At 40.5% G+C, this 15,836-nt stretch overlaps 1 protein-coding gene across 3 annotated transcripts in view; it reads left to right on the forward strand.

The window, feature by feature from the left end:
- Window positions 1-373: 373 nt before the first annotated feature.
- ITGA8 (integrin subunit alpha 8) overlaps window positions 374-15,836 on the forward strand; it is a 125,347-nt gene continuing 109,884 nt past the window's right edge. For all 3 annotated transcript variants that reach the window (XR_012653226.1, XM_075048476.1, XM_075048482.1), the window contains exons 1-4: window positions 374-723; window positions 1,032-1,156; window positions 12,525-12,625; window positions 15,234-15,357. Coding sequence is in view for 2 of the 3 variants with exons in the window: in XM_075048476.1 (XP_074904577.1) it covers window positions 521-723; window positions 1,032-1,156; window positions 12,525-12,625; window positions 15,234-15,357 (553 nt within the window). In the remaining variant the exon portion in view is untranslated. The remainder of the gene's footprint in view (window positions 724-1,031; window positions 1,157-12,524; window positions 12,626-15,233; window positions 15,358-15,836) is intronic.

Raw genomic sequence — 15,836 nt, forward strand, 5'->3', positions numbered from 1 at the left:
GTCGTGCGGAGCTGGGCCGAGGCGCCGACACCTCCGTCGGCGGCGGCGGGACGGCTTCTCCCTCAGGGAGGGAGGCGCGCGGGTGAGGCGGCCCCAGACCGACCACCAGCGCCTCGCCCTGCCCCGCGGCAGCGAGGCCCAGGCGCGGGCCGGCGGCGCTGGGGTCCCTCGGGCTCTACTGCTGCCTCGTAGAAGAGGCGCTTCCCCGCCGAGCCACCGCGCTCCCGGCGGGACCTCGCCGCGGCTCCCGCCTCCCCGGCGGCCGCCCCACAGCCGCGGGGCTCCGCGCTGCGCCGCTTGCCGCGGGCGCCGAGCGCGGGCCGCCAGGGGGCGCCCGAGCGCGGCTCTCCCGGCGGCGGCGGCGGCGGCGGCGGCGGCGGAGGGGTGAGTGGGGCCGAGCCTCCCTCGCCAGCCCCCCGCCCCGCCGCCAGCGCACGGCGGCAGCCAGACCGCCGCGGCACCGCCGGGCCGCCGCACAGCTCCGCTCTGCCAGCGGCAGCCGGCCGCGGAGCGGGCGAGGATGCTGCCCCTCAGCCGCCGGCGCGGGGCCGGCCGCGCCCGCCGCCGGCACCGGCCGTACCCGCTCTTCCTCCTGTCAGCGCTGCTCTGGGCGCCGGCGCTGGTGGCCTTCAACCTGGACGAGGAGAAGCTGACGGTGTACAGCGGGCCCCCGGGCAGCTACTTCGGGTACTCGGTGGACTTCTACATCCCCGACCCCAGCACGTGAGTGCCGCCGCCGCCGCCGCCGGGCGGGCCGCTCCCCTCAGCGCGGCGCCCCCGGCCGTGGGGGGCGGCGGGGCCCGGGCTGTGCCCGAGCGAGCGCCACCGTGCCGCCCCCCTCCAGCCTGGCCGGGGCTGGGGGGGCTCCGAGGGGCGCGGGGGGGAGGCTTTGGGGAAGGCGGCGGGCAAGCGGCGGCGTGCCGGCCGCCGCCCTCGGGCCGGTCGCCGGAGTGACGGCCCCGGGGCCGCCCTGCCGGGGCCGCCGGCCGTCGGTCCCCATCGCCCCGGTGACTTCCCGGTGTGTTTCGCAGAGTCAGTGTCCTGGTGGGAGCTCCCAAAGCCAACACCACGCAGCCAGACATAGTGGAAGGAGGAGCGGTGTACTACTGCGCCTGGCCCGCCACCCAGTGCAGGCAGATACCCTTTGATAATACCAGTAAGTAAATCGCTGAATCTCGTAGCGCAGTGTTGCGTGTGTGGCTTTGCTGTGCTCGGGTCCCCCTTCGGCACCAGTTTCTTCCGCGCTGGCTTTAGTTGTGTCACTTTGATCTGAGTATCTGCAGTTCGCTAGAGAAATCCCGCTCCTGGGAGCCCGTATGCATGTGCGCTTGCAATAAGGGTTTAGTGGTCCCCAGAGAAATAACGGGAGTATGACCTCAGGTTCTGTGCGTAGTTCATCTTAATAACTGCTTCTTTTTTTTTTTTAATGCTTTAATGAAAGGTGTTTGTAGCAGATTCCTCTCTTTTTTTGTGCTCAGAAGGCAAGGGGGTTTCTGTCTGTTCAGATGGATGAAGTACCTCTTCTGGCATGCTTGTTTGATTCTTTTCAGAAAGCAAGAATTTTATTTCAAAATATTGGAAGCTAGATGCAAACTGATTTAGGCACAGTGTGGATAGATTAGATCCACTTCCAAAACCCCAAGACAGATGTTTCTTATTTAATTAGAGGGAACACACTTTTTAAATAATTCAGGCTGTTTATGTTTTCTGTTGTCTTTATAGGTCTTGAAAATAATTTAAGCCTAGTTGGTGGTTGCAGGGAATTTAAAACCAGTTGGCTTTATTTAGGCAGACTTTGACAGTTTAATCGTTAAGCAAAAGATATGATTTGTTAGGTTATATTTAATGTTAAAATTTGTGGTTTATTTAAATGTGAACACAATACAATTCAGTTTTTTCCTGAGAGCAAAAATTAAATCAGAAGAGCTTACTTAAATGTAGCAAGTAAGCAGTGCAGTTCTTTACCCCTTCCAGCTCCAGCCACCCACACATCCTATTACTATGTTAGTGTCTAGGAACTCTGCTTGGGATGACTCTCCCATCATGCTGGGGATTCTTCAAAACAGAGTAAGAGATAGTACCTGCATGTGTATGTGGCTACTTGGGCATGTAATATTATGTATAGCTTATGGTTATTTATAAATGTGACTGTACAGACGTAGACAGTATGCATACAATATTTGTTTGTAATATGCCCTGAGTGTACATCTTTAAAGTAAAAACAGTTTAGGAAATATTCCTGTATTTCCATCTTATGATTAGACAGTTCATGTAACAAAAGTGGAATATATTATCTATACAAATTAATTTCAGGTTTGAACAGAAAACTTACAGACCAAATGAAAATTCCATCACGTTTTAAAGGGGCGTTTTGAAAAATGAATGAAAATGTAGTGATGAAACCTAGAAGGACACGTGGCTTTTCTGTGGGAAACTCCAGAAAAGTTGACTAAGAGACTCAGGACAACTCCATGCTCTTGGCAGAGATGTCCGTTTACAGATACTATGTTTCAAATAGAGGCACAAATGTAAGTATATCAACAAGGCTTTGGACTGTATCACCCAACTATTCAGCTTGGAATCTCCAAAGCATGGCTCATTCAGTCTACCTGAGACAGTTGTGTCCTCTGGACAGATGCCTGACTTGTAGGCAGCTGACGTTAAGCCAGAGAGAGCCCATTGTGTAGATACGAATGCAGTATACTTGGACTAGGGACTGCAGTACAGGCAGATTTAGCAGTGTTATCATTAGCTGTCTAATTCCGATACCAAGGGCAGTAAAGATATCATTTTGCACAATTCAGCAATGGCCAGCTGCCCTCACAGACAGGGACCTCAGGAAGGTTTGCATAGCTTGTACCAGCACCCATTCTTCATTGCCAGAAACATAAAGGCCATGTCTAATATGCCTTAGGTGACTCTTTTTGCTGAAGTATGGATGTATATTTCATGTCAGTTTTTTCTCTCCAATATGCTACTTATAGGAGCAAGTTTTCCATCTTTTCCACTATTCCCCCGAACAGAGCAGTCCACATGAGCTCTAGCCTAAATGATACTATTTCAAATAACCTGTTACACACAGTTCCTTTTGAAGCCTTTTGCCACTCTATGTCTAGTGGGACTTAGTCCTTAGTAAATATGAGGAGCATTTTCAGTTTATGGCTTTTTCTTGTACAGGCACCTTGTACTCACTATGCCTTCTCCTACAACATCACTCAGAAATGCCACTATTCCCATTTTATATTTATATTCCCATTTTTATATTTATTCCAATAAACAGAAAAAAGTCAGTCTGGGTTGGTTGTCAAAGATCATACAGGAAGTTGGTGATGATACTGGTAACTGACTTGGGATTTTTTTCTTCTTGCTCCAGTTCCTTAACCACAAGATTATCCTTTCTCTCAAAACAAAAACACCCAGTAATTGTTAGAAGACTGGAAATTCAGCTCTAGCAGCTTTAATTTTGAAGATTAATACTTCATGCCTCACAGGAGATTTTGAAAAGTCTTGGAAAGCTTTGGGAATGTTTTCTGAAACAAGACAGAAAAACTACAGAGGCTGCTTCAGAGTTGAAAGATTTCATTTTAATGCATTTTTATACAAAGCTTTCTTTTTTAAGTACTTTTTTCTTGACCAAATAATATTGCTCTTTCAGTTAGATTCACTAAATGCAATAGAAGAAAAAAAACTGCTGAATAATTGAAAGGATTTTTAATTAAGATCAGAAGTAAAAATTGAGTGGAACTAGAAAGAAAGGGAGAGTATAATGTAACAGTTAAAAGGCAATGTGACCCAACAAATAGATAAAGAATTTACTAAATCCGTATCTTTCAGCCATGAGAGTTCAATGGAGGACTTCTAAATTCTAAAGAATTAATAAATAAAAAGCAGATTCACAGATACCATATCCCAAGTTAGATACGTGAAGTTGCTACAGGTCTCAGAAACTGTGAAATTTCCACTATAACTTAAAAATTCAAGAGAGCAACAAAGCCAAGTGGTTGAAAACCACTGGCTTACATTACTTATGAGCATGAGGGCTCATGTCTTCCCTTTCTGAGGGCTGGGTACACAAATGAAGCTCAGGTAAGTTGCATTCAATGCAAGTTATGTTCTGCCTTTGGGGAAGGAACATACAGTGCACTTGGATGTTATTTGGACTTTTACTGCCACAAATAAGTGTGTAAGTGGGCACCTAATTGGTAAGACTCATATGTAACTGTGCAGATTATTTCACTGTTTCCACAAGAAGAGTAGACCTAATTTCAAGAAGGGTTCCTTCATTTGCAAGTGCTTTGATGTTATTTGTATTAACACTATTAATATCTCAGTCCTACTAAATGAAAACAGTGAGGACCTTGTCTAGTCTTCTGTGATGGCTTCAGTCAAGATTCTGGACATTTTTGTATATTATGGTGTTGCAGGTGTGGAGTTACTTTGTACTTATTTATAGTTATCCTGTATTTTACAGATATTGAGATATTTACTGAATGAAAGGATTGATATGCCTTCTTATGGGGCTGTAAAGTATAAGAAACTAAAAATGAACAAAATCTCCCCACAAGCTTTTAAGGCTTGTTAAGAGGCAATGATGAACAAGAACATGCTCATGAGTCAGGGAAGGGAAGAAAGGAAAAAAGAATGTGTTGAGTTTGTAAAGTATATATTGCCTTAGATAGAGGGGGCACTTGTCCAGAAAGTGATTTGAGGGAACCAAGTAAGTGGTAGATGCCTTAGTGAAAAACTTAGGCCTGCTTAGGTTACGATTATGATGGTGAACGCTGAGACAGGATGGTCTTTGGTCCTGTAGAGGCTGTTTTGTTGAAGTAGTTTGTTTTTCTCTGTGAATAATATCTTTCTATTTTTAAAATAACTGGAGTTTAAATTTAAAGAAAGTTATTCTATATCCTTCATGCCATAATGTCCTGAAGGGAGAATACAAATGCTAAGCCTAACTGGACCTGACATCCTGACACTGATGTAAGGCAACTGCAATGTTCCCCAGTGGATCAGAGAGCTGACACTGCAAAGGTTGCACCCAGAGTCAGTGGCAAGCTACAGCTAATCTCCCTGCCACCACACAGGCTGTGAAACTCAGCACTAAACTCTATTCTTTGTCTCATGTGAGCTTTAAACAACAAAAGACAAGTCCTTATGGTTTGTGAAGCTCTCTCGCTCCTTTTTTCTCAGAAGCTAAGATCACATGAGGGAGTAGACATTGCATTGTTTACTAATGCCTACCCAACAGGAACACTCAGTATTCACTCAATTCACAGTGAAAGATATGAGAACACCTTTAAAATTGTGTCATTATTTCTAAGTGCCATGTTCTAGCTGTTGAACACAGACTGGGTTCCTTACTACTAGCACTGATATTCAAAATCAAGACTACTCCTGAAATCGTCTCTGTGGCAGTGTGCATATGTTAGGGTGCTCAGGTTGGTCTGAGTGCTATGAGCAGCTGCATAACTTGTCTTAATGTGGCAATGTGTGTGGGCTAAACTACTCTGTTGCGAAGATGGCTTGGAGCTAGTAGAGGTGCAGGAGTATCTGTGGCCCATTCCTAAAAGTCATACCACCTAACTGAAATTGTTCTACAGGCAATTCTCCCACATTGTCACTAATCTCTCCAGTCACCTATCTCTGTTCTTCAGAGTAGCTAATCCAGAGATTTCCAAAGCAACAAGGTGATTTACTTGCCAACGAACATCAATAATTAATCTTATTGATGAAATAGATTGATCCCGACAAGGGACAGGGGGGCAGAGGAGGGAAGGAGGATGAAATGTTGACATGCTGTAGGATTTGGGCCAACCCATGCATATACAAGTCATGTGACCAGTCATTCCCATATGGGTTGGCCAGTGATATGGCCTCCAGCCAAGAAGGGGCTTTAGCAGGAACTCTCCATGTTTCCTGTTGTTGATACAGCACTGACTCTGCAGTCCCATATTTGCAGTTCTTCGAAGCTCCCTAAATCTAGGTGCCAGGGCCAAGACTCTGGGAAGAAGCTGACAGCACTGCCCCTGAGAGCACAACTGGTGCTTTAGCCTGCTCCATTGCAGCAGGGAACTGAGATAAAGTATAATGGAAGGGCTTTTAGTATCCCCTTACTCCAGGAGATATGAACTAAAGGGCAGAGACTCTTCTCCCTTGTTTCCCTGCCCTTTAAAGCTGTCCTGTTGCATTGCAGTGTAAGACTGTGATACTCTTTGAAACCCAATGAGAGGACAGGGGAACAAGTGTTGGCATTATATTAAAGAGCTGTGATCTGTCTTTCTTCTCTTACCTACACAAAGCTAACTTCTCCTTTTCAGTTTCTCCATTATGAAATGAGGTTTACAATGACTATTTCTGCTTTAGTATTGAGGTAGAATTACCAAGTCCTTGTGTTTAAACTGGATGCTCTTCCATTCAGCTGCCAGGAGAGGTAGCAGGAGAGCAATATGAAGAAAACTTTATCCCCGCTTGATTAGCTGGGGAACTTCTGAACCACACAAAGCATCTTGCAGCCAGAAGCAAACTTAAATGCCCCCTGAAGTGCACTATTGTGTTTGAAATCTGGTAAAAAGCTAATAGTTCATCTTTCAGAAACTCATTGTAATGGTTACTTTTAATTGTAATACTTAACAGACTGCAACAAGTTCTTATGTTTTAAATTAGCTCCTAAAAGCAGAATTTTAGATAACACTTCCCCAGAGTTTCCAGAACTCACTGGGGTATTGTCTTTGCTATCAGTTAACTTTACCAGTTTTTGTAAAATAGGTTATATTTTTCTAAACTAGCCGGAGAAAATTTGAACAGCCTCTGAAGAAGAACAGGGGAGGGGGATGTAGATCAGTTCTGGCCAAGCGTGCAGTTGATAAAAAACATGAGCTAATCTGGCCAGCAGTTGAGCTGAGTGTAACAGAACCCAGGTACTGTATAAGGAAAGGATGTATTGTGGGACTCGAGAGGTTTAATTACATGAAAAAATCATTAGCTGTAGAGATGGTAAGATTCTAGGGAAAACTTAGAATCCTGTTATAAAACAGAATTTGCATCTCAAGAGAAAGTGCTGAGGGAGAACTTTGTTGTACTTTTAAATGTTGACACATTTCAGTCCATTATGCCAGTAAGACCTTATCTAGAGCCTCATGGTTCACTTGTAGCATTCTGATTTATAATAGACCCTCATGGGTTTCTTTTATAAGTCTCAGCCTTATCTAAAGAAGAGAAAAAATACCCTTAGCTATGTTAGTTCAAGCCCTGAGGTCTTAATTTGTTTTTGATCAGATTGTACTTTGGGAAAAAAATCCTATTAGGTTTGATGATTCTTTTTTTTCTTGATTCATGGAATGAAAGTCCAAATAAAGCTCTCTAGATATGATCTATTAAATTAAAATAACTCATATGAATAGCATCTAAGACACAATAAAAAACAGAAATTAAATAGATGTTTGCAGCATCAGATAAATCTAAAAATAGAAGCTACTCTTCTCATCATGCAATGGTATTGCATGTCCCTACTGTCATAAACACTATGGAGTCCTTTTTTTCCCCAGCATTAATATTGAAGGCAATTGCTTGGCTTGGTTCCCTAGATCATAGTCTTTAGCTTCGCATTTGTATTCTGTCTCTCTGTTGAGGTTCTAATATCAATGACTCTGAATGTTACTGACTTACCTTTGCTTAGTAATGGGTGGTATGATTGGAATCTTTTATGATAGTGATACCAAAAAAATATCACTCTGCCATGGTGATAGGGTTGACAGGATCCCCTCTCTTCCCTCACTTCTAGAATATGGGACCATGTATGCCAGTACGAACCCTTACCTCTCTCTTCCCTCCTGTAAGGCAGGACCCTAATGATGCAGCAGGGCTGATTTCAAAGTTAAATTAGATTGCTCAGAGCCTTGTGTAGCCAAGTTCTGAAACTATCCAAGGATGGAGATGCCACAGACTCTCTGGGGAATCTGTTCCAGTGCTTAATCACCCTCACCGTGAAGAGTATTTTCTTTATATCTAATCAGAAATTCCCTTGCTACAACTTGTGTCTGTTGCCTCTTTTCCTTTTGCTGCATACCTCAAATGGGAGTTTGGCGCTCTCTTCTCTCTACTTATTGAACACTGGATGAAGTGCAAATAGATCCTCCTTTGCTTTCTCTTCTTCAGGCCAAACACCCGGAAGTCTTGTACTGGTGTCTCAAAACTGTACATAGCATTCCAGGTGTTGTCCCCATGTGAGGGGGATATTTACTTTCCCTGACCTATATATATTTATATAAATCTAAATGTTTGCAGGTTTTATATGTTTGTATTCCCATTTTGTATAAATATGGATAGGTTGAGGTGATTATTCACCTTTACCCTGTGTACATATAATTATGTATAAATATATGAAATATATATCTATTAAATTTTATGTTCTCTGTATTTATTTATATGTATGCATACATATAATTATGTATAAGTATATGAAATATATATATTACATTTTATATTCTCTGTATTTATTTATACATATGGATGTGCAGAGATACACACACAGACATATATCTCAAAACAGGCATTTGAAAGGGATTTGCCATCCTGGATGTAGTCTGAGTAGGTACAGATTAGAGGGCAGAGTGTAACAGAGCCTGCTGTAGATGCTTGGTTAATGGCTATCTTTGTTTATCTAGTACATACAGGCAAACACACACAGAGCAAGTAAAGATAACACTTTTCAAAGTTCCTGAAGGGTGAGAACTTAACTGAAACAGTTGCAGTTTTATTACATAGCTGCATTTGTTGCTTTGATTAGAAGCATTGTTTTCCTGTGTTAAGTTTGATTAAAATATTTTTATTTGCTTTTGTTCATTTGAGTATCTTCAAATTATAACAGATGCTGCATTTTTTACTTCTAGTTTTCAGTGAACCACAATGAACCACTGTCAGTGTTTGCAAATACATGTTTCTTATGCAGATCCTGATTACTACAACAAATAAATATTTGTAAGAGTAATGTTTGATTCATGCCTGTTAAACAGTTTATAATGTGCTGACACAGTGACTATGAGGAGACCAATCCCCATAGAAAGTGCCAAATTTAGTGTAATGTGTGCAAATGCTGGATTTGCATTAACACTTGCTCCAGGTTCAGGCTTTAATTCCTAAAAAAGGATCTCTGCACTGTTGTTCTTACGTAAGTTTGCATTTTACTGTCTGGATTCAAATTCTTCTACTTGTCCCACTCCTGCTTTGGCAATTTAAGGGGCTTTTTTCCCTTTGGTAGCCCCTAGGTACCTCGAGTCTAAAAGACTGGGTGAAGGAACACTGACTTGGAAAATCATGTTTCACCATCTCCAGAGCTGCTTCTGCAGCTGGATTGTGGGGCAGTACCAGCATATAGGAGTCTTGGTTCCTGCAGCAGAAAATGAGATGCTTTTGGGTTGATGAAATGCAGTTTAAGTATGTCCTTGCACCTAAATTTATACTTATACATCTCTCTGCTCTTTGCATACTCCTGATTGTCTGGGCCTTAGCCTGCAATACAGTCTTAGGCAGTTACAATTAAGAGTGACGCCAGGGCTGAGTTTCAAGCCAAATTTGCGAGTCATCCAGACTGTTGACCATCTGGAACAGCTCCTGGGCTGGCCCTGAAGCAATCCAGCTGGTACTCAGGCACTCCCTGGACCGCTCTGTGGACAGGCTCAGACGTTGTGTGCCCAGCCCAGCTGCTGCCTTATATTCTAGCTCTCCTTGCACTAGTGTCACGTATCATGATACAAGATAGCCTGGACTCTTTCCTAAAAGGGGCCAGGCATTCTCTTCCAGAAGAGGAGATGACGTCTGAATACAACCTGAATTCAAGCCAAGTTTTTGCTGCTCACGGAAATATAGCTTAGCCTATGGGTAAGGTACAATATAGACATAGCCTGTGGGCCTCAGATTTCCATAAATAACACAAGGAGGGATATTTCTCTGTCATATAAGGGTGTTGTCAGGATACAGACAAGTTATTTTTTGAAACATGTAGATAACACAGTTTTGAGGGAAGTACCAAAGACAGAAATAACAACTTTTTTTTTCAAACTGGATAGGGATTTATCTGAGTAAATGAATAGTTTTCATCTGCGTCTGGTCTAAGCTGGTCATCTGTGGCTATTTACAATTGGTAAAAAAAAAAAAATAAAGTACTTTTAGGCCATGGTTCTTCTGACCTTCTCAGATGTTTGCTTTAGGAGGAGAAGAACTGTGCCCTAGATCATGTCCTCAGTTGTAAGTGGATGACTAGCTCAGAAATGGACATTTACAGTGGCTTCATTCAGAGCCTTGTTGTCTAATTGAATACTATCAGGGTACGGTAATAACAGTCCATGTGTATTCAGACAAGTTAGTTGTGTATATAGCTTCATTCAGATAAAGTTATAGGGGAAGCAGTAGCTGGTTCACAGCAATCTGAAATACTGATTAGTTGTTATACAAAAAAGATTAAACTGTATTTTAAGGCACAACCTCAGATACTGGGATTATGACTCCATAGCTCCAGCAAGGATCCTGAACAAAGGTGATTAGAGAATTTCTGTCAAAAGAGATTTATCTAGGGAAAAAAGCTGTTTATTAATTTTTGTGTCTGTGATATTTTACTGATTATTTTGTAATGAAAATCCCATGCCACATGAAGGATTCACACTATACCAGATGCTACTAAGCAGGGTGGGTGGGTGGGTGCATACAGTTCTTGCAGATTTACTGGTAAATTCAGCTATGGTTTTTACAAATCCTGCAAACAGTTGTACCAGTTTTAAAAACTAACTTCTTTTCAAATTTTAGTATACTTTGCCAGTAGAGAAATATGCTGTTTTGATTTAAAATGTAAGCTCTTTTTAAGATAGAGTATTGGTCTTGAGCATCCTCAGAGCCAGGCTAGCATTGGCTATTGTAAGCTGACCATGGCTGATTTTGAAGCTTCAAAAGCTTCAGGACCTCATCTGTGGACATTGATCATGATCAGATCTGCTGAAGCATTAAAAAAAGAAAAAAAGAAACCTTTAAAGTTTGAAAGGGTCTGACTTCATTGGAAAATATAATCATAAGTAATGTTGCCAGTAACTAGGTAGAAGCTGGCAGCTCCTACAGTGCAGTGTGTCAAAGTAGCTGTCTACAACACTCTTAAAGTTTAGGCCTAACTTAAATAAAATGTATTTTTAAAACAAATATTTTTAGAGTGCTTTTAAATTGCTCTTCATGAATTTTTAAGATCTAAATATTCCTGAAATTTCTTTCTCTTATCTCTCTAAGCAGGGATTTCCATAATAGCTTTTGTAATTGGCGCAGCACAGAAACAAATATTTGTATGGAAAAAGATGTTTCTCAGAGACCTTCAAACTTTCACAGATTCATTCTCATTCAACTTTCCTTTAAGTTTGTTAGAAAAAATAGAGAGATAGAATACCCTTGTTCTCCAAATGTAATGCCTTTTTCTTTCTAATTCAGTTTATATGTGTAACATTTATGAGGTTACCACGAGCTGAAGTTACAGGTGATCCAACCTCCTAGAAAAGCATTCAGGTGTCTCTATTCCTGTCAGGTAAATCCCAGGAAGTGCTGGCTTTTTAAAGCATTGGCTGCATTTTTCCTCAGTTTTTAAAAAATGTATGTAAATCCATAGAATATAATCTAACATTACATTTTTTTCTACATTCCAAGGTAGACAGTATATAGTTTTATTTTCACTTAGCATGAATAAAAAGGTTTGATTCTTGTGCAATGCCTCCTGATAGGAACCAGAAACAAACATAAGGGAATGCAGACACAAGGGGGAAGGAGTAATGCCCTGCTTATGTATAAATTGAGAAGTTCATTAGGAATGACTGGTAAGGGAAGAGCATAGCTCATGGACATATGGGAAATCAGTTTACTTCAGAGAACTGAGGGTGAAAGGAAGGGTTGTCTGCTTTTTATTAAAACCTGAAATGCATTGTAATTGGCCTGAGTCTTTGCCCAGATGGCTTCTCTTATGCTGACATCTGCAAGAGTGTATATAAAGCAACATTAAGAAGCTGTCTCTTGTGACAGTGTGTACACATGTAATTCTGTTAAAAACTAAGTCCTTTGCTTTCTGCAGTGTTGGTCTTTGCATAAGCATACTGAGAAATGTCATTTGTTTGACAAAAACTAATTATGGAACATGCTTTTTACATGGAAAGTTTCTGTCACGTATGAGAAAACTTTTTAGGAATTTTCACTTATTTTTGTAGATTCTTGTTCATTCTTCATCATAAATTCCAGGTAAACATTTTTTTTTGGCAAGGGGAAACACTGAGTTTCTTCTTCCAGTCCTTTTAATTTTTTTCTGAAGTTTAAGTGAATTTAAGCTGGTTTCCACTGACCAGTGAAAAGCTTAAATGATGCTAGAACATCCATTTCCTATTAAGCTGGTAGGATGATGACAGTGGATGCAATGTAATATATCTATTAATCTGTTCACTTTTATCTGTAATTCACAGGATAATACTTTTTAAAATAAGCTGTCAACATACTGCTTCTTTCTTTGTCAGACAACAGGAAAATTAAAGTCAATGGCACCAGGGAACCTATTGAGTTTAAGACAAATCAGTGGTTTGGGGCAACAGTCAAAGCTCATAAAGAAAAAGTTGTGGTAAGTCTTATGCATTTGGTATTCATTTAGAGATAATGTGTATTTTTCTCAAACGTATATCTTTAATAGCTCTCTATGTGTAGGTTATGGAAACAACTCTATGATTATGCATGAATTATAAAACAGATGATGTATATAACTCAGAAAGTGAAAGCAGTCTATAAAATCAGATTGAACTGATCAAGTAAAGATGATCCCACTGCCATGTGAAAATAGCAGAATGCCACATTGTTATGGAAGTGAATGATGATTTTTTTTAAAACAGATAATGGACGTATTTTAGAGATACACAGTACTGATAGCTAGATGCTATAAAATGTTTTGTATTATGAAGCTTTACTTGAAATGTTAAACAGAGAATGTAATGACAGCCTGTGCTGAAGATCAATTAGTAAGAGAAAGCACTGACCTCTTTTGTCACATTTACATTGTTTTGAACAACTATGTCATAGTTGTGGTAAAACAGCTGCAAAAAAGTCATAACAAAAAAGCTCCAAATCAAGATTGCTGTCAAAGTGCAATGTTTGTTTTCCAGTTTCACTGAACATTTTACCTGTGTTGATAGAGTACCCCAGCAGGGGGCAAGTACTTTTATTGCTGAGTAAAGTAGTGGTGATGCTGCTTATACACAGACATTTTGTATTTACAATTTATGCACTAAGGTTTACATTGAAAATGTCGCTGAAATAATTGTAATAAGAATAATTAGTTTGGTCATTAGTTTTATTAGTTTTTACGATTGCAAAGCAATAATTCATATCTTGGGATTTGCTTAAAACTTCCAATTATTACTTAAGGAGTCATAATGGAAGAATTATCTAATGGAAATGCTTCCCTTAAATAGTATGCCTTGTGATTAACCTAGAGAAGGATTTTGACATGAAACAGGTAATGAATAAAACATCACCCTGTTCTGTTACAGAGCTAGCATATACCGTTAATTCTCTGTCACTTGTGTCAGTGTTATCAGCTCTCAAAATTCCTGTTTAGTGCCTTCATGTACCACTCTTTTGTACATGCACTTTCTGTTTAAAAGTTAATTACACAGAGAAAGTATTTGTAAGAATAAATATTATATCACTTTTCTGAATTGTCAATGTAAAAATTCTAAAAATAGCTGAAAATTTTTCATTTTATGTACTCTACTAAACAACAGTTCACAAACTGGAATAGAATTGTTCTTTACCACCGTTTGCTGAATCTTAAGCAAATGAGCATAAAACCTCATCACGACTGATGTGCTATGTCTGTACTGACCAAACTTTGGTTTGCTTCTGATAACTCTTCTCAGGCTTTCTGAAACAGAGATATAGTCAACACTTTTCAGGCAAAAACTTGAACATTGAAGCTAGAAAACTTTGTCTTTTAAGCTTTGTAGACTGAAAGGAGAGGAAAAGAAAATGTAATCTAGCTGTCAGAAATTTTTTTTAAACTACAAATGTGATAGTAAACTGCATTAGGTTAACTTTTATGATTATGTATAATACTTGTTTCAATCTGTTTTGCTCGATGTCAAATGTACCTAAAATCACCCTCACAGGACACATATTCCTCTTGCTGTACTCTGGTTTTGCTCTCTGGTATGTTTTAATCTGTAAGGTCTTCTAGGCAGTAGCATGTTAAGAGTCCCTGGTCCTTAAACCATAGTTCCAGAAGCTCTGACTTTTATCTTAAACTCTGAGTAGCACAGTGGTTCATCTAGCTGGAACTGATTGCAGAACTAAGGCTTGTACAGTAATGTGAATAATAACAATGCTTGCCAGAGGTAGACAGGTTTCTGATTGGCAAAGTAAGACATTGTAGGACATGAATGGAGGATTTGTTTGTATCTTACAGAGGCAAGGTTGTAGGGAGAGGTGGTGTCTTCTCCCCTTCAGCCAATTGAAAAGTTTTAGGGCACAGGAACCCCTGAAGAATGACTTGCATACCTGACAGCTTATCTTTTCTATTTTTCCAATTACTTGAATTGCTTTCAAAAGAGATAATCTCTCTCTACACAACTTGTATGTCTTTTATCCTTACACTGTCATGTTTGTAACACCACTACCGTAACACAGATGATTAAATATTAGTTCACTAGCCAAAATTTGTTTAGCAAAAACCTGGCAGACAATCTGATGATTGTGATAGACAATATGATACAACACTGACAAATCTCCTTCTGCTGAATAGAATCATAGCAGTTCTACTGCAATGGCCATTATCTTAAGACATATCGAGACAGAAGTAAGAATGTCTTCAGTTGCATGTATGTGATCTATATCTTAAACTGTGGGATCAAGTCCTGTGGAGTGAGCAGTTACAGAGCAAACATATTACTTGTGAAGCAGACTTAGAGGGTATTTCTAACATATACTTAAATGTGAGTTGTAGTCCCTGACAGATTTCACCTGCTAAGGGCTATAAGTGAAAGATCAGACTATGCCTTTCAGGTTATAATGAAATTATAAGAAGCAGTGGTTGTGCATTTTCTTCTGTCAATATGTTATGATCATTGCTACATGAATGATACAATACCAGAGAGAATCCTTGCACATTCTTAAAAACTACCTTTGCCAGATGCATGAGTGTGTGAAAGGCACGTGTGACATCATTTCTGTTTTGATAGGCTTGTGCTCCCTTATATCATTGGAGAACCCTTAAAGATAGCCCTGAGAAGGACCCTGTTGGCACCTGCTATGTAGCAATTCAGAACTTCAGTGCCTATGCTGAATATTCACCTTGTCGCAACAGTAAGTATTAATAGGAACAATCTGGTGTGGGAGGAATTGATACTGCACTCAGTGTTTTCATACTTTCAGTCTTCACGCAGTCTTGGTTGAATGAAGATTACTATATGACATTATTGCATTGGATGAGGGTTTAAAGAAAAATCGACACTAAATTATATGCCTGCATTGGATGCTTTTTTTGTATAATTGAAAGAGGAGAAATTAAGTAAATTAAGCTTATACAGTTATAGTGATAAGATGTAATTGGTTCAATTTAAGTGGCTTTAAAATGTAGCAAACAGATCTAGATAAGAACCAGACAGCATTTTAAACCAATTACTCATGCTCATTCCGAGTATAAATCTCTCATCACAGGATCACCATCTGAAGACCAGACCCTGCACAAACACATACAAGCCTGTATCACCATTCACGCCAATATCACCCACAATAGCTCATTTATGAAAGACTTCCAGCATGGAAGAAAGCTGTGCACATTA

The sequence above is a fragment of the Buteo buteo genome, chromosome 2 (assembly GCF_964188355.1).
Source record: "Buteo buteo chromosome 2, bButBut1.hap1.1, whole genome shotgun sequence".
Classification (NCBI taxonomy): Eukaryota; Metazoa; Chordata; class Aves; order Accipitriformes; family Accipitridae; genus Buteo; species Buteo buteo.